This window comes from Tachyglossus aculeatus, chromosome 9, assembly GCF_015852505.1.
Source record: "Tachyglossus aculeatus isolate mTacAcu1 chromosome 9, mTacAcu1.pri, whole genome shotgun sequence".
Lineage (NCBI taxonomy): Eukaryota > Metazoa > Chordata > Mammalia > Monotremata > Tachyglossidae > Tachyglossus > Tachyglossus aculeatus.
In genome coordinates, this window is record NC_052074.1 from 55,015,466 (window position 1) to 55,032,651 (window position 17,186).

Consider the following 17,186-nt stretch of genomic DNA (forward strand, 5'->3'; position numbering starts at 1 on the left):
TTTTTTGTTTTGTTTTGTTTTTACTGGGGAAGACGCTGATCAGTTATTCATCATACTCTCTGAGCACTGACTGAACAAGAGGAAATGAGTTTCAGTTACAGCAGAGCAATTGGAAGGCGACGGATAAAACGTGGGAATAGGCCACCCAGGCAGGTTGTGGAGACCTCAGCCCTGGAGCTCTTTAAGGAAATGTCTGTCCCGGAGAATTTATAGTCATGCACTGGTTCAGGGCAGAGGGCTAGACCAGGTGATTTCAAGTTCCTTTTCTTCAGCAATATGATTCTAAATGAAATAAACTTCTGCTCCCCAAATGCATCCATGAGGTCAAATTACTTCTGGCCTTAGCCCAGCAAAGGCTAGAACTCCAATGCTGTGACTATCTCAGGCCAAGAAAATGCCTGTGGCATTCTCCATAAAGCCACACATTCTAAATACTCCACTTATTCTCAAAATTTTGCATTAATCTAAAAATACCATCTTGGATCCATCTTGACTTGCCTTCTAGGAGGCAGTGGGTCCAAGTCAGGGGAGAACAGATCGAAGCAGAAAATGCCTACAGAGATTATGACTGCTAGATGGAGAGCCCTGCAATCCTGCTGCCTTCTAGGCAAACTAGTAACCCCTCTTGGCATGGTTTCTCAAAAGCAAGGACAGAAAGCCCCAGAGAAATCAAGTATAAGGCTTATATAAAAGTTAAAATACTCTTTTCTCTCCCCTCCTCTTTGGTGTTAGGAATCCACATTTGGTAGGGTGAACTCAGAAGAAACTGCTACAGGAAGGTGATCATATTTCCTGCTTTGTGATATGGCTTATAAGCTCATTGGGAGCAGACAATATGTCTGTTTATTGTTGTACTGTACTCTCCCAAGCGCTTAGTACAGTGCTCTTTACATAGTTAGCGCTCAATAAATACAACTGAATGAATGAATGAAAGCAATAGAAGCAGGTAGGGCTATTTAGGAAGATGAATGGATGGTGTAGGTAAATATATATACAGGGGCAGATCAAAATCTATGGACTGAAAATAAACTTGTAGACCTTCTGTAGCATATCCCAAGCAGTTCCCAATATAATGCAGCTTATTGTACTGTCTTGTCTTATGCCGTTGAGTCGTCTCCGACCCTTAGCGACTCTATGGACACATCTCTCCTAGAACACCCCACCTCCACCGGCAATATGACTGCTACTACTACTGGTAATGCGTTTTGAAAAGGATTAGGGCACTGTGTAGGCCTGAGACACACAATTCCACAGGCAACCAGAATAGCAGCATGGCTTAGTGGAAAAAGAACACGGGTTTGGGAGTCAGAGAACATGGAATCCAATCCCAGCTCCACCACTCACCTGTTTATCTGTGACCTTGGGCAAGCCACTTGATTTCTCTGTGCCTCAAAATTTCATCAGTAAAATTGGGATTAAGATTGCGAGCCCCACGTGGGACAACCTGATTACCTTATATCTACCTCAGCATTTAGAACAATGCTTGGCATATAGCAAGCACTTAACAAATACCCTAATAATATTAATTATTATTATCATTATTATTAATACACAAAAGCTTTTTCTTCCCTCAATAAATATGAAAGAAAGAATAATTACTTGGAAATAGTTTGATTTTGCTCAGGCCCTGTTTTGTATCAATACATTAAATTCAAAACTACATGCTCTAAAAAGAAATAAGGAATAGGAGATGGCAGTTTAATTCTGAACTCTCTTGGTTGATCTTGTAATAATACTAATAATTGTGGTATTTGTTAAGCACTTACTATGTGTCAGGCACTGTACTAAGTGCTGGGGTGGATACAAGCAAATCGGGTTGGACACAGTACCTGTCCCATGTGGGGCTCACAACTCAAACCACATTTTACAAATGAGGTAACAGGCACAGAGAAGTGACTTACCCAATGTCACACAGCAGTCAAGCTGTAAAGCCAGAGTTAGAACCCATGACTTTCTGATTCCCAGGCCTGTGCTCTATCCACTATGCCATGTTCATAATAGGAGCCATGGAACCACAAAACTTACATCTGAAGAATCATTTATGACCCAATTACTTTCAGTTTACTAGATTACTATTGAGTTTGTTCAGTGCTTCAGGATGAGGTATATTAAGTGCAAAGTAAAATCTCCAAAATAAAATCTCCCAATCTTATTGGTGATGACCATGAGATGCAAGAAATTATCTCTGAATCTGACTTCAGGCATTAATTCACACCAGAAACAGCAGTTGCATCACTTCCCTGATACTAAGATGTAAATTCATTATGAGCAGGGAATGTGTCTGCTAATTCTCTTGTATTATACTCTCCCAAATGCTTACAACAGTGCTCTGCGCTTAAAGCCCTCAAAAAATACCAATGATTGATATAAGGCTTGTAAACTTGAGGTGTCAGAAATTGCAACACACTTACCAGACCTCCAGGGAACTCCACTATGCTGTAATGGCACTGGAGTAGGGTAACAGCAGTGAGGGAAGGGAAATTGCTTTTGATTTTAAAAGGATTTTCCATTATTTTGAAAAAAAACAAAACCAACAACAATGACAACAATATTCCTTGTTCAACAATTACACTGAACAATGATTAAGACAATTAAGCTCACCTAAATACGACTGAATGAATGAATACTGAGAGCTCACCTCGTCTGGGAGGCCTTCCCAGACTGAGCCCCCTTTTTCCTCTCCTCCTCTCCATCCCCCCCGCCCTACCTCCTTCCCCTCCCCACAGCACCTGTATATATGTTTGTACAGATTTATTACTCTATTTATTTTACTTGTACATATTTACTATTCTATTTATTTTGTTAATGATGTGCATCTAGCTTTATTTCTATTTATTCTGATGACTTGTCACCTGTCCACATGTTTTGTTTTGTTCTCTGTCTCCCCCTTCTAGACTGTGAGCCCGCTGTTGGGTAGGGACCGTCTCTATATGTTGCCGACTTGTACTTCCCAAGCGCTTAGTACAGTGCTCTGCACACAGTAAGCGCTCAATAAATACGATTGAATGAATGAATGGGCTTGGATTTTTCCATTCATTGACGGAAATGGACTGATAATGATTTTATAAAAATTCAGTGAGTAATGAGGGAACACATCAAATCTGTCTGTACACATCAGATTTTTCCTCTATGTGACAGTGATCTGTCTTGAGTATAACTTGTATTCATTTCTTTCTCTCTCTTCCTTTCTTCTTCTCCCCATATTACCTTCCTCCCCAACCCTTAATTCATCCTTCTGAATTAAGGTTTTTAAGGCAGGAGGTGGCAAATCTGCAATATTTTTAGGATTCAGACGATTTGTTTTTCATTCTTACGCAAAACTCTGTGCGAAGTACAAGAAATATAAAAGCCAAAAGGTTAAGTTCTGTAAATAATACTACAGGCATAGAGAGTTTATCAAGAGTTTCTTTTTGGGGGTTGAAATCCACAAAGTTCACCTCTGGTGAAGGATTTGTTTCCCACAAGGATGTTTCACACAAAAGCGATATCCCATAAATGTCACCTATATTATACAAACTGAATTTAATAACATTAACCTTTAAACATGACTAGATAGCCAAAAGGAAAAAAAGAGATTGCTAATTCTAGAAAGACTTATCCTCTGTAAGTATTGTGCCCGCATTTCCTCTCATTTTAATGAGCTGAGCCCTCCCGACCACCCCCTCCCCTGCAAAAAAATCAGGTTTGCTTGTGGGAATTTTTATTGCATAAGGTGGAGGGACAAAGGGAGGCATATCATCTTCAGGGTCTGAAATAAGTGAAAACCCAGTAATGTGAAATTGAATTAATTTACATAACAAACATTCCAAAGATGTATGCCATCATTCTGCTTGCTATTTTAGCACTTACGATGACTGAATTTATGAGATTCCTCCTACCTGCCTCTGAAGTTCTGCCAGGTTGTAAGGCAAGGCACCTTCAGCCAACGGGGCTATTCTCTCAATATCTGCCAAAGTCAAACGCCTTCAGGCAAGAACAGGGGAGGAAGAATAATTGTTAAGATTAAATAGCAATGTACCCCAAGAAATACCTCCTTTCTTCTATAAGAACTAAATGTGGGCTTATTACATATCTGCTATGTGCAGAACTCTGGACTGGATTTGAGTGAGTCTCAGAATGGGTAGTCAGGCAAGCGCAGCTGGCAACTTAAGCAGCAAATTTGTTCATCTCCTCCTCCCTCACACTGCTCTATACTTAAGCAATCTGAACATTGCCCTTCATCATTACAGCTAGCGCACAAGAGACTGGACTGTAAGAGCACAATGGCCACCTGCTCAACCATCAGGAGTTTGAAGGGGTCAACATTTTACATATGCAATTGAACTTCAGACAAAACAACATATGTTTAGGACTCAAGAGTTCAGAGCCCTTTCTCTGGAGGTTTTCATTCTCCAGCAGCATTGGAAACAAGCTAAAGGAGCATATTCCAAAAATTAAAATTCCCTAACACAATACAGTTCCCAATTCTTGCTCTAAAAACATTTGTTTTAGCTGCATAAGACATTCCCTGACAAATTTAGCTTCCAGTTTTACATTCGACTTGACTAGAGAAATGCTTTCCAAAAAACAAACCTACTGCCTCAGGAAAGGGATACCTGAGTCTCACTGCTTAACCTCTCTGTGCCTTCTTTTCTGTTAACCAGCGTGGCTCAGTGGAAAGAGCGCGGGCTTTGGAGTCAGAGGTCATGGGTTCAAGTCCTAGCTCCGCCACTTGTCAGCTGTGTGACTCTGGGCAAGTCACTTCACTTCTCTGTGCCTCAGTTACCTCATCTGTAAAATGGGGATTAAGATTGTGAGCCCCCCATGGGACAACCTGATCACCTTGTAACCTCCCCAAGTGCTTAGAACAGTGCTTTGCATATAGTAAGCACTTAATAAATGTCATTAATATTATTATTTTACCATAAGAAGTAATGATATATTGTCTGAAAGACTCTGGAAAAAATGATGCTAATAAATACAAAACTGACTAGCATCGGTAGTTCCTACGAGCCAAAAGTATTTCAAGAGTCTTCAACACATATCGTCTTGCTCCAGAAGCTGAGTCTCACTTCTCTCTAAACCCATTTAACTTTCCACAGACAAATTGTTATGATGATGCTTCCCTATTGTACAGATGAAAGAGCATGGGCTTGAGAGTCGCAGGTTGTGGGTTCGAATCCCGGCTCCGCCATTTATGAGCTGGGTTACTTTGGGCAAATCACTTCACTTCTCTGTGCCTCAGTTACCTCATCGGTAAAATGGGGATTAAGACTGTGAGCCCCAGATGGGACAACTTGATTACCTTGTATCTACCCCAGCGCTTAGAACAGTGCTTGGCACATAGTAAGCACTTAACAAATACCATCATCATCAATGCCCCTTCCTGCTTTCTTCAGTTCAACCACTATGCCATGATGGTTCTACTTTCAACCTATTTCAATTCTCGCTTGATCCTTATCAAGACTTTCACTGGGTTCTCACGGGGAAAGTGGACTGACCCTCCTCCCATCTGCTCAGAGCAAAGTATTGACTTTTGTAGGCTTCATGGACTTCTTGGGTGACTCAGAATGTAATGGAGATGAATACTGCAGGACTACAGGATTCACATAGTCCAGAAGGTTGCCCTTATCCCATGCTAAGATGAAAAAAAGTTTTATTTTTCTTTTAGATCCATGGCTTATGTGCCATGTTTATACCCATGATGAAAGCACAAGTAAAGAAAACTTAATTTTCAGGTCCCAGATACATTCTAGATTTAAAGAGTTGCCTTATACACGCAATGTATTTTACGGGGAATAATTACCCTGTAGCATTGTACAAATCTGCAAGCTGGTAAAGAATATCAATTTCCAGTGGTGTAACTTGTCCATATCTGATTGCATTTTGGGCAAATTCCTCTGTAAGGGGAAAGTAATATTAGAACACATACCAAGCACTTTCCTTAAATATGAAATAATTTTAAGGTAAGGATTCTTCCATTAAAAATGTAAGTCCTTGAAAATACTTGCTAAAAGTCAAAGTTTCTTGGGAGTTTGGTAAAAGTAAAAAATTAGCAAAAAATAAAACCTCTTCAATATCCTTTCGTCTTCTCTTTTTTCTGGATTTTTTTTGTCACCACGACCCTAACTCCTCAATCCTCCACCCACCACCTAAATTGATAGCTTACTAAGTGACAAAGAAATAATGAAGAATAGGCCACCAGAGAGAGCTGCCTGGCCCTTTGGCAAATGGATGATACGCCCAACTTTTAGGGCCTACAGTGGAGTCCAGAGAGCTGCAGCCAGAGCCCACTCTCCCAAACACTTAATACAATGCTCTGCATACACTAAGTGCTCAATAAATATCACAGATTGACTAACTGACCAAGAACTCCCCACCCATGGACAAAGGGCCTGTAGCGGTAGGAGGGTGGGAGAGATGCCTGGGTCTCTGGCAAAGATGTCTGAAGCAGCACCTCCAATGGAAACTGGCATTGCTAACCCCAAAACTGGCAGCCAATACTTTGAAAATGGGCACTGAGCCAACATCACTGCCAGAAATGAGTGTGCTAGCCAGCAGGTCTTGGCATGCCACTTTTCTGAAACAGTCTTCCTGGAGCATAATAAAAAGGATGGAGAGAGCGAGAAAGGAAAAGAAAAATGGGTCCCTGCTCCTTATTCATGCATTTACAGTTCTTACTCCAGAAATGCCATTCTGGCAGGCCAAAATTCTGAATACCCTGCATCTTCCCAGTTTCTCTTGCCAGTGATCTCACCTGGGCTTCTGCACTCCAAGACAGGCAAGCCAGGGACACTTCTTTTAAGAGTTAACTAGAAATGTAAATATGGCAGTTCTGACCCACCAGATTTGGCCCTTGAAAGTGAACATCGGTAACATTCCCAAGGCAACCTGAAAAGAAACTGTAAACACTTGAAGGAAATGGAGAAAAATCAATCTTACCTTTTGTGACTTCAACATCTTTCCTTGTGCCTGCAAGAGTGCCGTAAATCTTACGAACAAGTTCCATGTTATTAAGCAAGGAGTTAAATGCATTGAAGTAGGAGAAGCTAACTTGATGTGCAATACTTCCACCAGCGGCCTAGAGGACCAAAGAACAAAAAGCAATGACTGTCACACCAAGAGAAACAGAGTTGGCTAGGGGATAGATATGGGCCTGTGAGTCAGAAGGACCTGGGTTCTAATCCTTGCTCTGCCTCTTGTCTGTTGAGTGACCTGAGCAAGTCACTTCACTTCTCTGTGCCTCACATACCTCAACTGTAAATGGGGGATTAAGAGTGTGAGCCCCATGTGGGACGTGGACTGTGTCCAACCTGATTAGCTTGCCCCCAAGGCTTTAGTACAGTGTCTGGCACAATTACCATTAAAAAATTTTAAGTCAAGAGCGCTGCATCTGCCTATCACCTGATTTGCTAAAGTGTTCTCTGCACATATCTAACTACATTCTCCAATCTGGATAGAAAATGAAAATGATATACCCAAATATATAGCGCAATACAAATAGAAATGGAAATATTTTATTTTCATACATCATTAGTATCATTACTACTACTACCACAGGTGTACTTCAGCTGTGGAAATCCCATAATATGCAACTCAGGCATTCACATAAACAGCTTAAATTTGAATCAGTTTGCCCTGGATCTGACCGGCTCTCATTACATCCAAGACTTGACATGGGCGAATAAAACAAAAGATGATTACGGACTATAAGGCTGTCATACCCTGTTTAGTGATTTGGCAAAATGGTAGTGGTAGTCCATGGCAGGAATGGGGGAAACAGCCATCTCTCTGAAACAGGGCTTACAACATGCTGGGAGAAGCAGCATGGACTAGTGGATAGAGCACCGGCCTGGGAATCAGACAACCTGGGTTCTAATCCCGGCTCCCCTACTTGTCTGCTGTGTGACCATGGGTGAGTCACTTAACTTCTCTGTGCCTCAGTTACCTCACCTGTAAAATGGTGATTAAGACTGTGAGCCCCATGTTGGATATGGACTATGTCCAACCTGATTAGCTTGTTATCTACCCCAGTACTTAGTACAGTGCCCGGCACACAGTAAGCACTTACATCTCATTAGGAAAAACAAAAAACCACAGACCCTAAAAATGAAAGAAGCCCATGCTCTTAGGAAAGCATGGAGATTGAGGGGTGGGTACTGCACTGTCCTACTGGAAAATAATTGCCTAGCCTACACACACTTTTACATCCTCTGGCTACAGGTTGCAAATGGAAAAAAAAGCAGATTTGGTGGCTTTAGAAACCAGTACTGTGGTCAGGGCTGAGAGGGAAAGAGAGTCATCACCACCACTTCCCAGCATCCTTCTTCAAAACTTATCTGAAAGCTTCCCTCCAAGCATGATGATGGCAGGTAGATATATGGGGGAATGCCCAAAAGTCATAAAGGGGGGCAGTGTGTGCATGAGATATTTGAGGAGCTGGGAAGTGCGTGCATGTGTGTGTATTCTTGTCTGTGAAGGGCTAGGATTTTGGAAGCTAATCTATAGCCAGTCATATCCAAAGATAAATGTGTCATCTTCCAAACTATAATTTGCTGTCAATCATTGTTATCCACCTTCACAGCATTCATAAAGCTATCTGTGGATTATACACCTCTTTCCTTGGATAACCAAGTTGCTAGCTTCAGTGCTGTTCGAGAAATCTGCTCGTAAGTGGCTCAGCTGGACTAGGCTGTAATTAGAAACTGGACTAGACTGTTTTGCCAAGGCTGCTAACAAAGAAAAGAACTGATATAGGGAATTCAGGAAATGGCCTTTATGAAAAAATGCACTGGCACTACAACTTTATGCAGGGTAAGAGTTCTTCTTTCACTTACTGAGACTAAGTTTTCCTCCACAAAAGGAGTAAGCATGTGAGATCGAATGGTAACCATGATATCACTGAAATCCAGTCCAGTAATCAGGCCACTTTTGTTTTTATCTTTCAGTGCAAAGGCCTGTCTTGCATGTTCCAACTGCAGTTCCTGGAAGAAATAATTAGAAACAGAGCATTAGATTGGCCTTAAAGCATACATCATTAGCATGTGCTGAGGCAGGGGGCTCCTTCTCCCACATGGATTTACTACAGCAATGAACAATGCACAGCACTGTATTTACAACAAAGCTTTTTATTTCTTCTTCTTAAGAGGCATGTTTTCTTGCAATTGCACTACACGTTAATCCTCAGTAGAAACAATGAATCAGAAGACGGGAATACAGAAAAGAAAGAAAAATTTAAAAACTTCAAATTTTACTTGAAGAGCATTCATAACTGAGAATAAACAGAACATAATATTTTAGGTTCTTTATTTCAGCCTTAAAATTTGTAGTAATGTATTCCTTGTTGCTTGAAAGCATTCTTGTCATGTAAGAGTACTTCTGGAAATAACAGTTTAATTTGGAGATTTTCATTGTCAAATGTTGCAACTAAATATTTACTCTCAGTAAATGAGTTATAAAATATTTTTCAAACAAATTTTAATAAATGTACTAAAATCTAGCTACTAGCTCATGCAATACCTAGGATCTCAAAACTCGAAAACTGAGAGACAAATTGCATAACTAGGGTTCTGAAATCTTTTGGTGCCCTAATCGTAAACTTTGTAACAAATGGTAATTTTATGAACTACTTTGAAGCCAGGTTTTATAACCAGTAATAGCAATAATAAGCATCTTCTGAATATCAATAATGCCCTGGGTGCTACACAAAACTGTTCTCAAGGACTATAACATAACCTGATAAAACATGCTAGGGCAACATTACGAAGCTCTAATGAACTTTGTCATTTGTGATCCCTAGAAGTACCGTTAAAAATTTAAATGTCCAGGAACCTAAAAGCCAAGTACCTATGCAAATAGACGTAGGATTAAACTATTGTGTTTACTGCTGATATATTTTATTTATAGCAGGGTTTTTTTGGGTGGGGGGGCCGTTTACTTAAGTATTTCTGAGGAGACATACTTTAAAGCCCCACAAAAAAACAGATTATCGATCAATTGTACTTATTGAGCACTTATTGTGGGCAGGGCAATTTGCTAAGTGCCTGGGAAAGTACTATATAATTAGCAGGCATGATCTCTGCCTTTAAAAAACTCACAATCTGGACAAGGAGACAGATATAGATAAATTACAGATCGAGCTCTTCAGAAATTTCATCCTTGTAATTACCTTATTCAGTGAATTTTCTGTTGTCTCCATCATCTTTAAGGAACTAGCACCTCCCTAAACAAGCGCATATTTTCATATTCAGGGGGAAAAAAAGGCAAAGAATCCTGACCAATCGGCACTTAGAGAGCAACAACTACAACTCACAATGTTCTCAGGCAGCTGCAAACTCCTGGGAAGTACAAGGAGAGGAAAGGATAAAGCTTCTACTGCATTTCTAAATTCAATGTTTCTTCTCCTTCAAGTAGAAACCAGCCCTCTGGGGGATAATCTCCAAAAATGAAGTTCAAAATTAAAAACAAATGTCAAAAAACACAGTCCTCTCTCCCTACAAATTCATTGTCCTGCCCCATAATGTCCCTTCCCCTTTCTTCCTTTCAGCCCCCAACTCTCACAGATGGAATGATCTGTCATGGCTCCTGGAGACAGAGGCAGATATAGCTATTCTTTCAACTTCAATTTTTGTTATGAGGTTCATTTATTAAAGATGGTTTACCAGAAAACAGTTCATCAAGGCCTATGGGGATCTACCTTTAACTTGTACTTCCCAAGCGCTTAGTACAGTGCTTTGCACACAGTAAGTGCTCAATAAATACGATTGATTGATTGATTGATTGAAGTATTTTACTAAACAGAGTAAACTGTAAAATTAGAATAAAATGTACATGCAATGTAGCCAAACACTGTTTCCGCTCCCCTTCTTCGTTTTTTGGGGGGAAACAGTTCTGCAAACTAATGCAAGCAACTTAATCAGCTTCCTTCTCCCTGTCCCCCAATGAAGAACAGAAACTGAAACAGGATTTGGTCCCACCAACTAGATGGGAAATGTTAAATGTCTTCCAGGGCCTAAATTTTGGAGCTCGGCTTGACAGCGGTCTGGCTAGAACTCAGCCTGAGCTTAGTGGCTGCTGTCTCCAGAGCAGGGATCTGACCTGGCTTGATGAACAGTTTTCTTTGGCTGGGCCCACTTAGCTCCCATTTAGCTCCCAGAACTTCAGATTTTGCTTCAGGGAGATGTGAAGAGATAAAAACAGGAAGAGAGTCAGCACCATTGTTTAGCAAGGGTTAGGGCCCCTTCCTTTGCTTTTCCACTCAGCAGAAGACCTGAAGAGGCCCAGTAAATTAAAGAGGCAGAGAGCGTGGCAAATAAATCACCTAGCCCAGACCCAACTCTGGCCTGAACCTAGCCTGAATTACTCAGCCTATTTGTCAGACTGAAGTGTATTGTTTTCTCCCAAGCACTTAACACGGTGTTCTGCATATAGTAAGCACTCAATAAATACCGCTGATGATGACTGAAGGGAAAAAAATTTCAGGAAGTTTTGAACTTTCAGATAGAACTGGCTGAGGAAAACAGGGTTCCGTCTCCTACACCCCAAATCAGAACACACCTGGGATATCGAAAAAGAATGCCAAAGATGGTCTTTGGAGTGGGGAGGAATGGACAGCAACCATGGCGGGCAGAGGTGGGGGCAAAGGAAAAGGACAAGGATGCAAGCTGTCTATTTTCTTTCTACACACTAAAAACTAATCAGCAGTTGTTGAGCACACAGGGCTTAACATTAAAATTACAAGTGGAAGGAACTGTCCTGATCTACAAGCACTAACCATTCCCATTTTTGTCTGAGACTCTAGGAAATTTTAGAGAAAAAAGCCTTGTAAACAACATGAAGGAAAAGGGTGAGGCATCAGGGTCAAACCCATGGTCCATTTGTAACATAAAGATTTTTAAATGCCTGAGAAGATCCCAATAGGAGAAATTAAGGCAACTAGAGTAGTTAGCATAGTTAAAAATCCCTGTTAAGTTGACTTGACTGCATGCACCACAAAAGCATTTATTACTGTATCTGCTAGCATTCTAAAATGATCTATGTTCATCAAGAGAGCGTAATTGTTCCTTTATGATACAAAAACAAAAAATAAAATAGCTGACCTGAAGAAACTGAGTAAATTCTGAGTAGGAAAGATGTTTCTTCCTGTTATGTCCAAAATGCAGTCGAATGAACTCACAATCCCAGTTAAAAGGGATATGATGGTGAATAATGGTCTGTCCAAAAATTTCTTTCACATTTTCTTGGAAGGGAAAAGAAAAATACCTAAATTATATGGGGAATAAATAAATCGACCATTGCAATGTTCCTAGTAGAAGGAAATCAAGAAAAGTTTTAAAAGTCAAGTCATCCACTTCTATTTAGATTAACTGCAATTTTTTCTTTTGTACTCAAAGAAACATGCCTAGGAACACAATTGATGCAGAATATAATTTTACACTTAAGATTGTGTACTATTACATGTAAGGCCACAGATTCTTAATTTCTCTTGATTTAATTTTAATTAGGAAGTGATTTATATCTCACACTGTAAATGGCTGCTACTTTGCATTCTGGTAAGAAATCAATAGTGTTTTCCCAGTTGCTCAAGGAGTCGAATTAAGCCCTTTATCAGAGGCATGAATACCTAAATTACAGTATAATGCAATATTTGTCATACTAAGTATGGTTTGATTGAGGCTTGATTATTACATTCACTGTAGCCTGAATATGCCTATTGAAGATAGGTATAAGAAATGCCACCAAAAGCATATCATTAGCTCAGCAGCAAGCACCTTATTAAAAGCTTCTGATATTGTCAAAAAAAATATGGCCTTGACACAAAGCTTCAAAGCCCCCACAAAAACCATGATTATTAGTCTCAATTATGAAAATGTTTTAAGAGAAGTGAAGTTAGTGATTCACTTTTCAATAAAAAGGACAAAACAATGTACAGTAACTCTAGGATAGGAACCAATCAAGATGTGTACTTTAAACCCAAACCCTGAGGTCTCCTCTGATGGCCTGTCTGCATGCACTAAAAATGTCATTAACTTTCTTACACAGTTCAACACTTGCTGCATAAATCAATTTGCAATTGACGGCTACAAGACTAGACTGGATATCCTAATCTAAAAACGAGTGCACAAAAGCAATTTGTAACAAGGGAGAAAGGAGGAAGTTTCTTTGACATCTTAAGAAGGCAGTGTCTTCAAAATTATTCACAAGCTTCAGTGATCCAACTTTGTTAATGAAGGCTGTTCCCATCATTAATTACTCCACTCATAAAGGGAAGTCGCAGAATACGTCTTATTTTTCTATCTCCTCAAACCTGCATTGTTTTGACAGAGTGCACTGGCTACCTTTTTGAATGAACCGCTCAGTTGATTTGTTGATGAGTTCTGTGTTCTTTCAGCTCTTTGCCGTCAAGCTGAGTAGGGCAGTTCTAGCTTGTAGAATTCAGAACTGTAGGTTTGAGTGTTGAAAGAAATCCTACAAATCTGAGACTTAATAGAACCAGTCCCTGAACCAGGTCAGGGCAATCAACAGGGCTAGAGGAAAGTACTGGATGTCACTGGATAGATGGGATTCTCTGTTTTCCAGTGGAATGCAGCATTGATTTCTTACTCTGACATTATGAACAACTTCAGATTTATAAATTCATGTCACTTATTGCGGTCTTTCTGGTTTGTACTTTCCTTGAAAAACAACACAGAATTCTGGCCATTGCTAACTTAAAAATAAAAACAAAAAAACCCAACAACTCAATAACAACAACAAGCCTTTAGAGCAATATTTCATACTAAAAACAGCTTGGAACTCCTGATTCTAACCGACAAAGTTGGCCTAAATCAGAAAAACATCTGAGTCCTCTGCCAAAAGGCATATCACAATGGACGTGGAACAATATAAAGATTAACAGAATTTCATTTAATCTTGCATCTTTCTGGGATGAGAAACCTTATGACAGGCCCACTGAAAAAAATTCGGGATCTAGGAATGACCCGGAGAGTCATACCAGCTCTAATATTTCTTAAGAAAAAATAAAAACTCCTTTTTTAAATTTTTTTGAAGTACCAGTATTTTGCACTGGATGAGCTATATGAAAGAACAAACTTATAGAGAAAGGGAAGGGAAAGATGTTGCTTTTGATGGTTTTACTCTGGGGTTAAAGAAACAAGCTATTCATGTATTTATAAATACCAAATGGATTTTAGAAGGGCCATATTTAAAGGAAGAGACTTCCTCAAACTTAGTTACTAAACTATGTACATGTTGTTTCCTGGACCTGATTTTCAGTTAATCATGGAGTAAAACAGACAGCCTGTATGCGGACACAAATTAGCAGACTCTCAAGTGAGAAACCAGAGCACATCAAATTGGCAATTAATACAAAAAGCTTTGAATCCAAGAAATTTTAATTGCCTAATAAACCAAGAGATTAAATTTATTTCCAAAAGCATATCAGAAAAACTCAGCTTCAACAGATAACAAATTTTAATAGAGTGAACCAGGTCAGAAAGGGCTAAATGATAAGAAATATTATTCTAAACTGAGTTAAATAGGAACTAGAATTACAAATCTTTTCAAATGCCTTTGATATGCAAGGTAAACTGACTGCTAGACTAACCAAGGTAACAACGTCTTCCCAAATTTTGTCTTTTGACTATTTTCCACTTCCCCAAAGACTACTAACTTTGAGAATAAATCTGCTTTGCTGTCCTTCTTTTAAGGCTTCATTATTGGATATCAGTACATAATGTGGTTTGTCAATTAACCCTAAAACCTCTTAATTAGATAGCTCAAGTTGGTCACCATATTCAGCTATGGTTGCCAAGACTGATCATTTTTAAACTACTATAGCTTCTTCAGTGTATTCCTCTTTCTCCTCCCAAACCTGTTATTTTTTCCCCTCAATGATTTTCTAAGCCAGTTAACATAAGACTGATTCAAGGTGCACTACAGAAGTAATTAGCGTATTGTGAATCATTTATCCGATTGGTGGTTTTGGAGTCCAACCCTTAATCATTACAAACATTACCAGGATCCTCTTATAAAAAATCACACAAAGGCTGCAGATTTGGGGAGTAATTCACAGGAGGCAGCTCTCATGTCTCTCTCCCCCCTTCATTTTCTTCACTGGATTATGCTCCTGTGATGCATTATCGCAAGCAGATGGCTTTCTTCTTATTTTATCCAGTTTTATTAGGTCCTGTGTGACATGAAAGGGAACACCAACAGTCTCAAATGCACCCAATGCAACTAACCAGAAGAGCACAGCAAGGTTTTTTTCCGGAGAGAATCCCCTATTCCCAATAGCAAACAAGGGTCTCCAGCTAGTGGACCCAAGGCCATACAGCTTTAAGTTGTCTCCAGTGATTTTGTGGGGAGCCACCGTTCTGGACTGAATATTAAAGTACTTGATAGTCACACGTGACCATGGCCAAATCAGACTGGAACCATTCATATGAATAGAAATCTACGACGCAATTGACTGAAAATTGAAAACAAGCTTTTTGGCTTAGGATGACTTGAGTGAGAAATCCAGTTTCCTTAGACTTGAGAACTGGGGCCAAACGAAGAACATATTACTGTGTTCTGTTTGATTAGAAAAGAAAGAGAGGAGGGTGGAGGGCAGGTGGGGACAGACAAAAAGATGGGCAAGTTCACTTAAGTGGCTGAAGGGTGAAAACACCAATAAAAGTGGAGGGCTAGTAATAGTTGTAGTGGATGGATTTTTTGAAACTATTTACAACACTGGAGGAGACATCCATGACAAATAAAGTACTAAACTGAGTAATAATGTCATTCAAGCATGTGAGACAGCAAATATGTATGGTCAACTGGGAGGTTTTTTTTATCTTTAAACCTTGCTATCACCCAAGCTTCTGATCCCATTCCCATCCATCCTTAACCCTCCCACTGTGTATTTTTGGGGGGAGGTTTGGGGGATTTTGGGAGGGGGGGGCGGGAAAGGGAGAATGGGGGACGAAAGAGGCTCCAACCTAAACTTTGTTCACCTTTCTGCAATACAAAATTACCTCTGACCGGGGCTGGCACTCTCCTCCAAGACTGCCACCATGCCTGCTCCATGGATGAGCCTGGAAGGAGCTGCTGTACCAACGGTGTGGCCAGAGAACTCCTCCTGTAGGTATACAAGCCATCAGCCCTGTAATACAACCCACCTACCATCAGCCCACAAAACGACACTTCCAAGGTCATATCTCCTCTGAGGGCTCCAGCCCAGGAACCACAGCTTCCAAATTACAGGCTAGTCGGTGACAAATCATTTGTCAGAAGCCGAGTTGCAGCTAAACGGTATTTCAGTGAAGTTATAGAAGCACTATAAGAAAACATCCACAGGTGTGATGGGTAGAACAGAGCCCCCTGAATGCCTTTGTGCATAATTGGAAGGGAAGAATATCAAGACTCACGGCACGCCAAGGCTTTCTAGAAAAGGGGAGAAACAGCAGTGGAACAATCGCTGGGGGAAAAAAATGTGCTTGAAAAGATAAAACAGAAAGACCATTCAGTCGAGTTGGTGAGATGGCTAGATTCTGTTCCCTAATAAACTACTTCATCACTTTAAAAAATATTGTACATAGGAATTGGTCAATGATGTTTTTACAGTCTTCTGAACTCCTCTATGGAAAAACAACGCATAAAAACACTAGGAAAATGGTCCTGTTATATACAATAGAATTTATTCCTGCAGGAATTACTTCCTTCAATAAGGGCACTGTTTCATTAAGGTATGCTACCAAGGAAAAATAATACCCTTCTTTGCTTTAAATTCCGGGACCCAACCTGGGTGACTCCATTTATATTTTCCCAGGAATGGTTCAAGGCCAACCTAAAAAAAATGGGTCTTGCCTGGCTTCCTTAAAGCTGGGCTGCTCAGGCTCAAGGAGCACTCTGAGAGAAAAGTGATCAGGCTAAATCTGGAGATAGTTTCCTACTTAATTGACAACACCCAGAGGACTCAAGGAGTTAAAGATGTTAGTTGATTCATTCAGGTACTCAAGACCTACCATTCCACGGTCCTTAACTGGCCTCCCAATTAGGTTAGCAACTATTTTAAGGAATAGCAATAACATAGTCTCTCAGCCTAATAGGACTTAGAAAAGGGGGCTGTCATATTTTGCCTCTACTGGAGTCTACACGTGACCCTAGGAGAATCTCAGATTCTGAGCCGGTCCGGATGTGACCAACAGACGCATCAATACAATCAG

General features: G+C 40.1%; 1 protein-coding gene across 1 annotated transcript in view; it reads right to left on the reverse strand.

The window, feature by feature from the left end:
* Positions 1-17,186, reverse strand: part of SLC25A12 (solute carrier family 25 member 12) — a 78,633-nt gene that overhangs the window by 33,542 nt on the left and 27,905 nt on the right. The window contains exons 5-9 of the mRNA XM_038751669.1: positions 12,078-12,217; positions 8,817-8,963; positions 6,922-7,060; positions 5,786-5,879; positions 3,879-3,963 (exon numbers count right to left, since the gene is read on the reverse strand). Coding sequence (XP_038607597.1) covers positions 3,879-3,963; positions 5,786-5,879; positions 6,922-7,060; positions 8,817-8,963; positions 12,078-12,217 — 605 coding nt within the window. The remainder of the gene's footprint in view (positions 1-3,878; positions 3,964-5,785; positions 5,880-6,921; positions 7,061-8,816; positions 8,964-12,077; positions 12,218-17,186) is intronic.